The sequence below is a fragment of the Euprymna scolopes genome, chromosome 46 (genome assembly GCF_053919585.1).
Source record: "Euprymna scolopes isolate OS-2025 chromosome 46, ASM5391958v1, whole genome shotgun sequence".
NCBI classification, from domain to species: Eukaryota; Metazoa; Mollusca; class Cephalopoda; order Sepiida; family Sepiolidae; genus Euprymna; species Euprymna scolopes.
The window spans coordinates 51,468,704-51,484,793 of NC_136527.1; the positions used below are offsets into that span (position 1 = coordinate 51,468,704).

The 16,090-nt window shown below is 32.3% G+C and overlaps 1 protein-coding gene across 1 annotated transcript; it reads right to left on the bottom strand.

Moving 5' to 3' along the window:
• Positions 1 to 862: 862 nt before the first annotated feature.
• Positions 863 to 7,044, bottom strand: LOC145270384 (uncharacterized). Its single transcript, XM_080126034.1, has 2 exons — positions 6,915 to 7,044; positions 863 to 4,714 (listed from the first exon to the last, which is right to left on the bottom strand). Exon 2 carries the CDS (start codon positions 4,537 to 4,539, stop codon positions 3,262 to 3,264), a length of 1,278 nt encoding a protein of 425 aa, XP_079982160.1. The 5' UTR covers positions 4,540 to 4,714; positions 6,915 to 7,044; the 3' UTR covers positions 863 to 3,261.
• Positions 7,045 to 16,090: the final 9,046 nt, after the last annotated feature.

A 16,090-nucleotide genomic window follows, 5' to 3' on the forward strand; every position in this document is an offset into this window, starting at 1 on the left:
ATATTGTATATTTCTCCATTAAACCTTTTATGATTTTAAAATGTGGTCTTTGCTCATTTTATTGATATAAAAATTAGGGTTTGAAATTACATTTTCATATTGTTATAAGCTTGAAGACATGTAGAGTTTATTTTAATCAATTGTTAGCAATGGCGATTTCCCCCAAAATTCTCTTACACCTAGTGCTGCGGATGGTGTGATTTAAAGTTTCGTTCCCTAGATGAACGCATAAGAAATGAAATTGTCACATGATATGGCAAAAAAGTATCTCACGTGTTTGAGGATAGAAGAGAATTTCCAAGTAGCCTGAATCATGAAGCGAGACAAGCAAGATGTCTACGTGTCTCATTTCCTTTCCTTAAGACTAACTTAGAAAAACTGATTATGAAATAATTAGGTAATTAGATATTGGTCTCTCCTCCCTCAAACAATTTAAATAAAACCTTTAAAACCGACAAATCTTTATTGACTGTGTACGAGCTTTTATTGAACATTAAGTTAAATTAACCAAGCCTATATATCTAGTACCCTGAGTAACACAATTAGATTTCTGCAAATTTCTCAAGCTTGCTTAGCCAAAATACCCAAGAACCCGTGCTAAACCACTCTCTCTCTCTGCAGTTGGCCGGAGGAAGCAAAGAGGCGAAAAAGAATCTTCAATAACTCACATACTTGCCTTTATCTCACGCACATATTCTTACACATTAATGAGAGTCTGCTTTCTGTGCCATGATTTTTAATAAAGAAACATTACTGATCGAAAATAACTATTATATCCTTAGAAAATTGTCGATATAAGCAGTTTTTGTTATAAAATTATGTTTTCCTCAATTTTTCCTTAAAAAATTATGTTTATCTTTTAATTAGCACTTACTAACTGGTGACTGTAATATACATTAATGTTTAATTTATTTCCTTTATAATAAATATGCACGTCACAATGTATTCTTCCTCAACTAATCTAGAAATTGTAATTAGAAAAATGAAACACAATTTTAATGCCAAATTACATGAAAAAATAAAAATGCAGATTAAAACTATTTAATCCAAAGTAAAATTAATGGAAATGTCTAACACTTTGTTAACTTTATTTCGTTTTCACTCCTTTAACAATATTTTGTTAATTTTATTTCATTTTTTCACTCCTTTAACAAATGAATGAAGTTAAGAAATGATTTAACACCAAATGTTGTGACATGGCCGGTTTTGATGATGTTGTAATGCCGTGCTCTAATTTCTCATATAAGTAGAACAACGAAAATTATCAAAGTTATTAGTTTTTTCTAGATAAGAACCTCACAGAGTTATATATTTCCAACATCGTTTAATGCATCTCTGAAGACAATTTTTTTAGAAGATGCGGAAATTCAGGAATCAAGATTATTTGGAAAACGCTTTTCTTTCAAAAAAAAGTTTCCGACTTGTGCAGGTAAACATCCGATGATGCAAAGTATTGCAAAGTGCATGGGAAAGAATTTCATGGACGTCTGTAGTTATTAATATTTGAAATTAAACATAAAAATTAAAATAGCAGCCACTTAGACGAAGAATGTTCGAGGTATTATATTTTCTTTTCAGACCCCCTCCATTCCTGGTTTTTCATTTTATGTTGATTGTATTATAACGGCGCTAGTTGAATTTCAGACCTCCACACTGTTCTTATATATCGCAATTTCTTTAAACGTTACTAGCAAAAATTCAGAAAGCGATCACGCATTTGTTTTAACGGTTAATTTTTAAAAAAATTAAAAGTATTTTGGAACGCTGATATTGTAAAAGCAAAAATTCTCTTCAATCAGTTTGCACTCTGGAGACGAAGCGTGTTAGAGATAAGTGGCTGCTATTTTAATTTTTATGTTTAATTTCAAATATTGATAACTACATTTGGTAGACACTCATTTCTATATATTATTTTATGAAATGTTAGTAGCTTCTGTGTCTTTACATCTAGCCGGTTGATGTATTTTTGTGTCCAGTTAATGATACCAAAGCTGTATGTTATTACTGGCATAGCAATTACTGATGACACTAATTTTATTTTTTATTTGTAAGCTGTGTTTTGCATATCTTCCACACGGCGTACACATTCTTTACTAAACTTCTCTCTCATTTTGGCATGCTGTATGTTCTCGTTTTCCTCAATACCAAGGTATTTATAAGGCAAGATCCCTGATGTAAATGTCTTCATTAAGCTGCATATTTTCTGTGTTGATCTTCTTCCCAGTTCTGAGTGTACACTTGGCAGAATTTAACCAGGCTAAACTCCTTTCCGATGTCATTGTTTGTCTAATTATCAGGTTGATAGTGTATAATTCAAGGCACCGAAGTAACCATGAGTGTGGCACACTGTCAAATGCCGTCTGGTAATCGATCCATGCTATGCTCAGGTTTCTTTGCCTCTTGCTACAGTCTTCTAACATGATCTTGTTGATCAATAGCTGGTCTTTGGTACCAAGGCGTTTTATTCTGCACCCTATCTGCTCTTTTTCAAGGTAGGTCACAGAAAATAGTTGGTCATATATATAGTCGGCTACCAGAGCAGTGAAAAGCTTGTAAGTAGCTGTTAGACAGCATATTGGCCTGTATTTATTTGAGCGTTGTGTCTCCTTGGTCTTGGGTATGAGGCTATTGTCCCCCTCTGTCAGACAGGGTGTTGCTTCTTCACCTTTTAGCATCCTGCTGAAGCAATCAATGTAGTGGTGATAGAGTGCAGTAATTTTTTTCAGCCAAAAGTATTGGACATTGTCGATGCCAGGTGCTTTGTGGTTGGATAATTGTGCCAGTTTAATTGTTATGACCGGTTCTGACATGTGAGGCTTGGTTTCGTTGAGCCTAATAATGTTTTTTTTTTAATTACATTTTCACCCCAAACAAGGTCCATTGCCATTTTGATTGTAGGGGGCTACTATCAAGGACAAAGGCATCAGAGGTATTATGTAGGGAGTTGGGCAACAAGCTGTCGGTTCACGTTACACTTGAACTTATGTATGTCAGTACAGTTGGGGAAGCAGGGAGCCAGAAGGAATTTTAAAGTCTAGTTGTCCTGGGGAAGAAACTACTGGAGTAGAAAGCTCTATTAGATCTAGGGATCTCTACTGTGTAGGGGTGGGATTTAGCTGCGTGTCAGGGTTGTCAGGGTTATTTACGTCGAGGGTGCAAAAATGTTTGCAGTTCGTCAGAGCATTCACCGTCAAAGTTTTCTAATGATGACCTTAGGACGACTCTGTACTGAGGAATCCTAAAGAAATTGTTTTATTTGGCTTAGTTTGTTCCTGAAGTATGAGTTGTCATATGACTCAACAAATGTGACTTCCATGCAAAAGAAAAACCACATACTTCACATGAATGTGGTTTGTCTCCCGTATGGGTTTTCATATGACGCAACAAATTTGATTTCTGTGCAAAAGAAGAACCACATACTTCACAAGAATGTGGTTTGTCTCCTGTATGTATTGTCATATGATCCAGCAAATGTGACTTCTGTCTAAAAGAAGAACCACATACTTCACAAGAATGTGGTTTTTCTCCTTTATGTGTTTGCATATGACCCAACAAATGTGACTTCCAAACAAAAGAAGAACCACATATTTCACAAGAATGTGGTTTCTCTGACATATGTATTGCTATATGATTCAGCAAAGTAGACTTTAGGGTAAAAGAAGAACCACATACTTCACAAGAATGTGGTTTCATTCCTGTATGTGTTTGCATATGTCTTAACAAATGTGATTTTCGTACAAAAGAAGAACCACATACTTCACAAGAATGTGGTTTCTCTCCCGTATGTGTGGCTATATGATCCAGCAAAGTTGACTTCTGTGCAAAAGAAGCACCACATATTTTACAAGAATGTGGTTTGTCTCCTGTATGTGTTTTAATATGATTCAACAAATGTGATTTCCGTACAAAAGAGGAACCACATATTTCACAAGAATGTGGTTTCTCTCCCGTATGTGTTGCTATATGATCCAGCAAAGTTGACTTCTGTGCAAAAGAAGAACCACATACTTCACAAGAATGTGGTTTCTCTCCTGTATGCCTTTGTATATGTCTCAACAAATGTGATTCCAATACAAAAGAAGAACCACATACTTCACAAGAATGTGGTTTGTCTCCCGTGTGTGTTTTCATATGATACAACAAACTTGATTTATATGCAAAAGAAGAACCACATACTTTACAGGAATGTGGTGTCTCGCCCAGATGTGCTTTTATATGATTTAACAAAGTTAACTTCGAGTCGAAAGAAGAACCACATACTTTACAAGAATGTGGTTTCTCTCCCATATGTGTTTTCATATGATTCAACATATTTGACTTCCGTGCAAAAGAAGAACCACATACTTCACAAGAATGTGGTTTCTCTCCCGTATGTGTTTTCATGTGACTCAACAAATTTGACTTCTGTGCAAAGGAATAACCACATACTTCACAAGAATGTGGTTTTTCTCCCGTATGTGTTTTTATATGATCCAACAAATGTGAGTTCTGTGCAAAAGAAGAACCACATACTTCACATGAATGTGGTTTGTCTCCCATGTCTTATTTCATCCACAAAAAGTATATTGAATTGAGTGTCTAATAATAAGGTGATAAGTTTCAACTTTAGATAATTTCTATGAAAGAATTTAGAATTATTTTCAAAGTTTTTCATTTACCAATGAAGAAAGGTCCTTCTTTTCCATTAATGGATTTCTGTTAATTGTTGCAAATTCTGGAAATATACAAGAAAATTTGAAAAAATAAAATTCATACTTATCTTGCCTTTGATAACATTTATTTGTTATATATTTGTATATATAACAAATAAATGTTATCAAAGGCAAGATAAGTTACTTTTCTACCTAACTGGATATATTTTTCGTGTTTTTATTCAATGTAACATGTTTATTCAGCTCGAAAAGCATAGTGTTTACCGATGTATTGGAAAATTCAAAATGGCGCCCGATTCTCTCTTAAACACCGTAAGCTCAGGAAAAGATGTTATAAATAATATACTAGACAAAATACTGTTAGAAATTAGCTCAATATATGTTACCGTGACATAAGTTGACATATATTCGGTGTTTTTTTAATAGTATTTTGTTTAGTTTATTATTTATAACACCTTTTCCTAAACTTACCATGTTAAAGAGAGTGTTGGACGCCATTTTGAATTTTCCAATACATTGGTAAACACTGCATGTTTTTCGAGCTGAATAAACATGTTACATTGAATAAAAACACACAAAAATGTATCCAGTTTGGTAGAAAAGTAACTTATCTTGCCTTTCATAACATTTATTTGTTATATATTTGTTTTTTGACAACTTTTTCGAATCTATGTGTACAGTAATACAAACCCAAAATACTTTTTTAAACAAGGATTAAAAAAACCGCGAACTCATTTTTTGACTGTTCAAAAAAAGGGAGACAAATCTCTGATTTTTTTGCAATTATCTTAAGGTGACTTATAAACGCCATAATTAATATCTCTTTTTCTTGCATGCTGTTAACCAAAATTAGTATTTTGGGGCCTCTGTAGTTAAAAAAAGCACACAGTCACATATAAGTTTTTGCCGTTAAATGAAAACCCCAGTCAACCAATTTTTTTAATTCCTTAATGAAATACACGAGTTTTTGATTATTATATTTTATTTCTACTTTATCGAGTGATTTTTAAAAATATCTAAAAAAAAAAGAAAAACATTGAATGAAATAGAAAACATTCTCGTCAGCATCCGGTATTTACTTGATGATATAAGCATAACATGAGCTTTCATTTAAAAAAAAATCAACGTGGTTTAAAAAAAAAAACAACAAAACTTTACTTCTTTTTTGTTTGAAATTAGAATATTTTATTTATTGATCTTTTACATAAAACTTTAGTGAGTAAATTAATTATTTAAATTTTAACAGACATTTCAAAATGCGGAGGTGAATTTAAAAAAAAACGTCTGTTTAAAATATTATATTCAATTTATTTGAAAGAGCATAAAATTTCACATTGACCCTGAAAAATATCGTACAAATTGAACCAATATAAAAATTTTGATAGATTTGTAAAGTTTAAAAATTGAAAAAAATTTCATTCCTAAAATTCAATTAATTTCATACGAAAAAAAAATGTCTGATTGAACGCACACCGACACTTTGTAAACACTGTTTTTTTTTATAAAAAAAAAAAAAAATAGAAATATTATTTTTTAAACAACTTTAATAGTTTATTTTGGAAGTATATTCCATACAGAAAATAAACAACCCACTTTAAAAGGAGAAATTTTTTTATATTTTATTCACAGTTTTCTGTTAGGGGTGTCAAAAATTCCCCAAAAATGTTGATACAGTGCATCGAGCATTTTTTTATTTTTACCGTAATGAACCAGTGAAAAGCATTTAAATTTTTAAATTTACAAATTTTTTTCTTTTTCTTTAGTAATCAATAAATAAGTTGTTTTGCTCCACCTCAAGAATCTTTCCAGCCTTCCCTCCAAATCTTTAGAATGCCCACTTTTTGAGGTTTTCAGGAATTCTGAAAACGAATAAATACTTTAAAAGTGGCGCAGAGAAATAATTTTCATGATATAAGAAAATATTCTTTTTCAAAAAGTTGTGGGTCACTTTTCTTTATAAATTTAATGTAAAATGAGCCCCCACTTTATGGGCACCTAGTAAGGCGGGCATTTTTTTTCCTGATTTCATGTTTCAATAAAGACAGGGGCATTAAAGAACAAAAATCCAGAAAAAATGTTATCAAAGTTATGAAAGCGCATACAGAATTGGCCACCACTGATAACATAAAGAATTACGTATTGACCTTTTTTTATGTTTAAGTCAGTATTGAAAACAAAATCTGATAAATTAGTGACCATTCGATAATAATCCGATGAAAAAAAGATGAAAATAAAAAATACACATATGTGCGCCATACTTACGTTTTTGTTTTATAATCTGCTTTTGATTAACTTTGTCTGATTTTATAAAGGAAACGAGTTTTCAAATGTGATTGACTTTACAAGCTCAACTTAACATTCAAGATGACGAACGGAAGAGCAAGTTCGCAGAAAACAAAATTGAAGAGGAAAAATAGAAAAAGAAATCATTTCGAAATAGAGCCGATCTATTTGGTGAATATCACGGATAAAATTAGTATTATTTTATTTAACATTTTAATATTTACGTGAGAGAGAACAGATTACAAGTTTCATCTTTATTAATTTTCTAATTCGTTGCACGTGCAATTTAATGGTGGAAACATAGTTTTTAAAGCCGCCGTTTCGTATTTTTATTTTTTTATTCATTTATTTTAAGATTCCTGATTTTTTAAATTGTGTTTGAAACATTTAAGCCCAAAGTTAATCTGATGCTTGTGCAGTTTACCAAACACATTAAAAATGAAGAATTGGTGAACAATAGTTTATCATATTTTTTTTATAGATTTCTTTTTTTTTATCGTGTTAATTTTCTAATTCGTTGCACGTGCAATTTAATGGCGGAAACAGATAGGTGAACATAGTTTTGAAAGCTTATCATATTTTTTAATCGATTTCCGATTTTTTTAAAACATGTTTTAAAGATTAAAGCTTAAAGTTAATCGATAATCTTGACTGGTTACTTACCACGGGTGTAATTCAGCTCAAGGAAATAATTTACATCGAAGTCCAATTAAGATAGCAAAACATCGAACCGGAAATGTAAATATGAATCGAAACGAACATTTCGCCCCCCCTCCCATTTTCTCAGTTTTTTAATTATCGAAATGAAACGAAACAGCTTTATTTGTTTTTTTTGTCTCTTTTTTTTTTATCGAAATGAATTTTTTTTTCCTTTTATTTTTATTTCTATTTTCTTTTTATTAGTTTTTTTTTGGGGGGGTGGGGGGGATTCTATTTAAGTAAAGGTTCCACCCCCAAATTTAAAATTACGGTGCTAATGCTGATCCGCGCTATTTTTTAAATCGTATTTCCAAGTTGAATTAAAGTTTTATTATATGTTTTTTTTTTATTCAATTGTCAGGTTAAAGTACAGAAAAGGTACAAAACGCCCCCTCCCTGCTTATGTTAAGAATAACTTTTTAAATAATAACGTTAATATTTTAGCACGGATCACTCTCTGCATGAGTACCAAAATTACGACTTGGCGTTTAAACTTTCAGGAAGAAAATAGTTTTTCAGACATGAAAAAATTATCGTGTGAAAATGAGGGAGGTCAATTTTCTATATTAATTTAACGTAAAATGATCACCCACTTTACGACCACTTTTTTAGGGGGTAAAGGGTGTGTTTATTTGTTAATTGTGACCCAAGCAACCATCAAAAATGACCACTAGTTATAACGAAGAATTACACTGTTAAAAAAATATGAAAAAAAAAAGTTACAACATGTTTTCCTGGCGGCGTGTGAAACTGACAAATTCAAATTTAAAAGTTAAATAAATTCATTGTAAAAAATCCTTCGAAAGATAAATATTAGTTTTCTGGGACTATTTCAAAGATAATTAGTAAAGTAAAGTCCTAAGATATTGATAAAAAAAAACCCCAAAACATGGTTTGTACAAAAAAAAAAAAACATTATTTGTACAATTGATCTAACTTTCCACAATCAAAACAAAAGTTTTACAGAAGCCCAAAAATGTCAGAGAGTCCATTTTATTTTATAACTAGGGCTGTGACAAGAGAATATCCTTATCATTGTTTTGACTCTCGAGTATATATCCGACACAGGTAATCAATCGAGAACCACACACTCTATCTAAAACATATTAGATATTAACTGATATATACTTGAGGGTGCCCGGAAAACTCGTCTCGGGAAAACTCGTCTCCGGAAAACTCGTCTCCGGAAAACTCGACCCCGGAAAACTCGTCCCCTTTCGCTAGGTAGGAAAACTGGTCCCTTATTGAATAAATATCGATTGAAAACACATTTTATAGTCGTTCTACAGAGTTTTCCTGGGACGAGTTTTCACTCGTTATAACAAAAAAATGTTAAAAATGAAAAAAAGTTGTAATGAAAAATGTTTTCCTGGCGACGTCAGAAAATAACAAATTCAAATTTAGAAGTTAAATAAATTCATTGTAAAAAATCCATTGAAAGATAAATATTAGTTTTCCTGGTATTATTTCAAAGATAATTAGTAAAGTAAAGTCTTAAGATGTTGGATTAAAATAAAAAGACATTGTACAAAAACAAAACACTTAATTAGCCCCCTCCCATCCAAGCAGAACTGATATATACTTGAGAGTTAATATAATGAAAAGAATATTCTCTTGTCATTGCGCTATTTATAACTAGCAGATGAGAGGCGCCCAGCTTTGCCCAGTTGTTAAATACGCTTAAATATGATATTTTAATTCGTCCAAATTTTGTATAGATTATTATAGAGATAATGAACTTGTGATTTCAAAAGTAAAAAAAAGTATTAGGGTGTTATCAGCTAGAGTCGAAACTAAAAGTAAAAACTGTAGCATTCAAAGCTGGTGACGTTACCACTGTACAAACGTAACATACATATGAACTGATTAAAAGTAAACTAAGATGAATGTACAAAATGTATAATAATTTTTTCTAATTTGATCCCAGAGGACTAATTGAACTGGTGCCAATCTGTAGGAAATGGCCCCGGTGTCACTAACTTGTAAGGACGTGACTTCATCTTCACCATTGGAATCTATCAATATTTAAAACTGAAGTTGCAGGTGTAGTTATCTCTCGAACGTATCCACAGGACTGTTAAAGGTAAATTTAACAAGATCACCGATTAATAGAAGGTTTCCACCAAGGCACATCTTCACATGCATAAAATAAAAATATAAAAATAACTTCAGAAAATAACGACACTTGACAAAGAAACCATTAACGTATTAATTGAAATAATACAAATCGTTCCAACGTAAATGATTTCTTGCCACGAGTGTTCATTATGCAGAATTAGCTAAATGAGGATCCTATGAGCTTTATTATGCCCCCATAGCATGAAGTTTAAGATTACTGATTTTTATGAACAGAGTGTCACACGTGGCTTGAAATGAATGTGAATATTTTTTGAAAACATGTAAGCGACATTTTTTGGAGAATTATTATCATTAAACCACATTAATGCTTTTTAATTATTTTTTTTTTTGTGTGTGAAAATATTGAAATGTGTGCGTGTTCATTACACAAGAAAGCATTAGTTCGAAATATTAAAACGATTAGATGCTTGTTGATATGAAAGTCGCTTTCTCATGAAATTTTCTTTAACGCCAAAGCCACGAACCTTGGAAAATTCAATCGTTAAATACAAATAAATTTCGAAAATTATTTGAAATTTAAAAAAAAGTTAAAAACTGTCAAATGTAAATATTTTTTTCTTAAGACTTAATTTTAATTAATTTTCAAATTTAAGAATTTTAATTAATTTCCGAAATTTGATCATTTTAATTAATTTTAAAAATTTGATCATTTTAATTAATTTTCAAAATTTAATAATTTCAATTAATTTTCAAATTTAATAATTTTAATTAATTTTTCAAATTTAAGAATTTTAATTAATTTTCAAAATTCTATTTTTCCAAAAAAATCGATAAAATTCCAGTATATTTTTATATGTAAAAAAATAACTAAGATGTGAATCCCTTCCCGAAATAATATTCTGAGGTGGGCAAAATATGATAATGTTTTGTATATTATCGCAGTTCATTTATAGTTCGGCCTTTTTTTATAAGTCTGTAAAAAATTAACGAAATTGATCAATTATTTGATTTTTGATAGAATTTTTAAAATCACGTTGTTTTCATTGTAGAAATAACATGCGGTTCCAATTTTCCAGTTTTTAGATTTTTGCGGAGTTCTTCGAATAATTTACGATTTTATGGAGAATAATGAAATATGAGTGTTTACTGTTATCATTGTTATGGTGCGGTTTTTAAAATCTTTCTTCTTGAGAATACTGTAACAATTACAATGAATCAATTTTATTTTCCAAGTTTTTACTGTTATTATATTTATGGTGCGGCCGAAATTTCCGCCTTTATTATGGTCATACCTAGTCTCTAATAAAACGTTCTAGTAATCGATCCCCCATATTGGAACCACTCTTATATAAATAAATGTTAATTTATTAATCTAAGGTTAATGATATTGTCTTATGTATAGGGTCGAACGATAAAATTGTCACACCAAAAAATAAATAAATAAACAAAAACAATTTTAAACCTTTTATTGAAAAAATCAATTAACATAACTTGAGTATGTAGTAAAGCTGACTATTCAATGTAGCCGCCTTCCGCCTCAATCATTCGCTCGATACGAATCTAGAACTGGGAGCATATTTTTCCACAGGCGCCGGCGGGAGCTCAACAAATGTTTGGTGTTTTTGGAAAGTTGTGGATGTTTCCTGCAAACGACTTCCTGTTTGTTTAGCGTGTAAAATGATAATGTAGAAAATGTTGAAAAGAAGAAAAAACAATTTAAAATAATTTTGTAGGTCGCTGGTTGGTAAACGTATGTCATTAATTTGCATATGTGTACTCACAATTGGTAACTGTTAAGAGGGACGAATTCTAAAGCATATGAGGGTCGAGTCTTGTTATTTTGTTGGACTGTTTAGACCGAGAACGAACGGCAGAAGCTAATATTGAATACACGAGGTGTTGTTGCAAGTTGAGGAAAAAAAAAGAAAAAAAAGGAAAAAAAGACTTTCGTGTGTTGTTTCAACAAGAAGATGTTTTAACAATTGTCATTTTTCCCTTTTCATTTTATAATATATCTCGCCTTTTTTATTTTATTTTCAAGTGACTTTGATAAGCGGTGACAAAAAAAAAATGGACAGATTCGACATTTGTTTAATACCGGAATTTGATAAATCTACTGCTGGGCCGTCTGTTGTCGAATGGGTTGAGAAGGCTAAGTGTCTTTGCAAATTGTGCAAAATAAAGGAGCCAGCAACAGTCATTCCGTTGAGGTTAACTGAAGGGGCCTATGCAGTATACCAGCAACTCGAGGATGAACCTTACTGGGAAAAAATTAAGTAGAGTTTATATACAGCATTTGGTACAGATCCTTTTGTTGCAAGGCAACAGCTAACTACCCGGCGACTATATCCCAATGAAACGGTGAACGTTTACTTAGCTTATTTATGGAAGTTATCAGCATCGTTTGGTGATGTCAACGACAAAATGTTAAGCTGTGCCATTTTTTGGTGGGCTTATCTGAGGATGTCAGTAGACTTTTGCAAGCGTCGTCACATATTGACAGATTAACAACGGACGAGTTATAGGCCGAAACGCGAAACATCCTTAAGGAACCAGAACCAATTACAGCAGCAGCTAGCACTAGTCGTGCAACATCTAAACTCTACGGAGACAATGTAGATTCTCTCCCAGCTATCATTATCCGTGAGAACCCTGTGGGGGCCCTAACCATATTTTAAGGAGTGACAGAGTCAAAGTGGTACGATGAAGGTTTATCCATTATTACACAGAACACTACGAGGTTTTCACTGAAATAAGTTGGGTCACATATATCCTAACTGTTCGAGAAACTTAGTCAAGGACAAGGTACTGTCGCCACCCTTGCCCCTTGCCAAACAATGAATTCCGTATTGTCTGTTCTCGGTGTCAAAATTAATGGTGTGCAATGTTCATCACTTTAGACTGGGAACAATCTGCACTGAGAAAGGTGACACAGCTGAAGTTGACGTCCTGGTGATGCAAGAAAAATCCCTTAGATAAGACTTATTATTTGGAATTGATGCAATAAACACTCTAGAATATGTCATGATTACAGCAGGCGGAGTTATATTGTTGGCAGAGGGAAAGAAGTCTGTACAGCTTTGTGTATTGAGGACAAAGAAACGGCATGGACTGTGATGTGGAAATGGACCATGCCCGAATCGCCAGATCGGTTATGCAATACCATTCCAGAGTATGCCATTACAATTAAGAATCTGGCTGCATCTGAAGAAGAACTTCAGACGTGGATTGATAACGGTTGGTTAATACCATACCCAAAAGAATGTCTAGGACCACCCAAAGGATTAATTCCGCTGATGACTCTTGAGCAACCGACTAAGCACAAAATTCGACGGGCAATGGATTATCGAGAATTGAATCAGCATGTTGATGCATTTATCGGGAATGCAGATGTGTGCGCTGTTAAACTAGGAGAGTGGCGTCATCAAGGGAATAATGTAGCACTGCTGGATTTGAAGAGAGCCTAACTATAAATACGGGTCCATGAGTCACGGTGGCCATTTAAGATAATCAAGGGAAAAAGATGCTGTTTGACGCGCTTAGGTTTTGCCTAAACGTAGCACCTTAATAATGACATTAATATCATTAAAACTGTTTTGATGCAAGATGAGACCACAGCGAAAGCTACTTCAGCTTACATTGATGACATTTACGTTAATGAAGACATACTGTCTGCAGATGTGGTTAAAATGAAACTGGAATCTTTCGGATTAATCAGCAAGGACCCTAAGCACTTAAAGCATGGGACATATAACCAAAGGAAGTAGTTCATCGGGTTCAGCTCGATGAAGGACGGGGCAATGAGTAAAGGGTACAAAGCCAAGCCTGAGTCTTTTGGAACTTCTAAATAGTTTTCACAGATTAAATCCAAGTTTCATGATATATTTTTTTTATTAAGTTGCAAGGTTGAAACACAGAATAGTTACAAAACACCCTCCTCTTCCATTGTTAAGAATGGCTTTCGAAATAATAACGTTATTATCTCAGCATGATATGTAAAAATACATAAGTACCGGATTTATTTTCTGAATCAGCACTCCCACTAATTTTAGCCACGAGTCGCCAGATGTTATTCTATATTATTTATTGTAGTTATATATAAGTACCGGACAAACATATTAAATAAAATCAATACCGAATTTAGACAAATGTAGGTTTAATGCATTAACATTTTTTACTTTTAAATGTGGATTTATTTTTATTTTTACTTTGACTTTCTCATGTTTCCCTTTATGTATTCTATATTTTCATAAACTTATTGTGTGATTTTTATCTATTATTTTTCTTTTTCAGCCAGATTATCGCCCTTTTTTGTGAATCATTCTATAAACTGTGCTTAACCATTCTGCTATGATATGCATATCAACAACTCATGTATTTAGTTTATTATCGGATTATATTATTTGTTCATGTAAGGAAGCTACTATCAAAAACATTCCTTGATCTTACAGATTGTGTCTGAGTTTATTGCCTTTAGCCTTAATAGCTACTTGTTTTGAAGAACTGCTAAGAGTGCCAACCAGGCTATGTGCATAATTGGAACATATTATGACTTTGCAGGTTATCAGATTAGGGTCTTACCGTCTTAGTTGCTGTCAGGTTCAAGAGTGTATCAACAGTAACACCCAGGTTATGACAAGGTAATTGTATGGCAATTTTCATATACAGAGATCGAAATTTAAATTAAATACGATTATATAAATAATAATTGTCTTAAGAAAAGAAACATTTCTAACCAAAAAAATTAACTAAAATTAAAAATAAACAAATTCATGTGTAGCAGTTATATTTTAATTGAATTTATCTTTTCATTTCTATTAAATGTCTTTATTCTGTTACATATCCTGGGACACGTGTTTCTCTCACACGAATGGGTTAATGAGACGCGTGATTCAGAAAGAGGGATTTAAAGAGTCAGCGTCCCCATGGAATAGCACACTAGCCTGACATAATTGTCTGTGAAGCCCCGTCCATATACCACAAACAGGGGTTCTCCTAATATTAGCAATAATTATAATAAGCGATTGGTGAAGGTCAAAGACAAGTATATGTTTTGTTTGTAAATCCATTATCCCAGGCATTATCTACTTATTTCGGATCACAAATTTTATATTACGTATTGTGTGAAGTATGGCGATACGGAGGGATTCATAATGAAAATTAAAAATTGCGCGTGGAGGCTAAACAAATCAGTGTATGGTCTAAAGCAAAGTGTCCAGTGTTGGAATACAGTATTTCACGATTAGATTTGAACAATTTAAACAATGACTCGCTGACCCGGGTTTATACACCAAAAGCAAATACGATAAATACTGATTTTGGTTTTATGGGTCGATGACATTTTAATCGCATCAAATCGTGACATAATGTTGATCGATGTTAAGAACAGATTATATAAAAATTCAAAATCACTGATCTTGGCAAAATATCATGGTTTTGGGGGATAGAATTTACTCAGAAGAAAAAAACTTATTACGATGAGTCAATTGAAATACATTGACAAAATACTATTAACATTTCGAAGAGTGCAAGAAACGCACTACTACACCGGTCGGAAATGATATACACAGAGAATCTTAAATAATAGACGATAACTTATACCAAGAAATTTTAAGAAAGTCTTATCTATTTAATGACTGCTATGAGACCCGACATATGCTACACAGTAACAAAATTATCACAATTTTTTTTCTTTTTTACACACACACACACACACATATATATATATATTGACACTTGAAAAAATAAAAAATGGCTTCTTTTTACATGCTCAGATTTTAAGATCCAAATGATTTCTATTTTTATTATGTATACTTAAATATTAAAATATATATATTTATTTTTGCACAGAATAAAAAATGAACCTAAAGGACTTCTCTATTATATAAAAATAGGGGTGCAATGTTTTTTATTTATAATGGGGTAGGGTCCCTCACATTTGGGAGATTACACTTATAAACGCTGCTGCTTGGAACTGACGAATCAAATTAATTCACGTTCTGCTACCAACCAATCAGAAACCGGAATTGCTCCATAAAAATTCATCCTTCTTAAGCAACCTTGCATGTTTTCTTTGTATCAACACGGGAAGAATCTTTTGTTCTTTGCCTACAAAATTATAAAGTCAGGAACTTTTTTTTTTTACAAAGGCATCACCACATTATCAAGGCCAAGAGGCCACTCAAGGATAAGGGTTAAAGAGTGTACAGTAGAAATTGGTCAATATAGTAATCATTAGTAATGAAAATTTGGTAAATTTAATAACTTATATGGAACGGCTCATCAAGAACTTATTTACTTTAGACTTGAACACATCCATATTGTAGTCAGCCGGAAAGCAGGAAAACGGAAGACAATTCCACAGGTGTGCAGTTCTA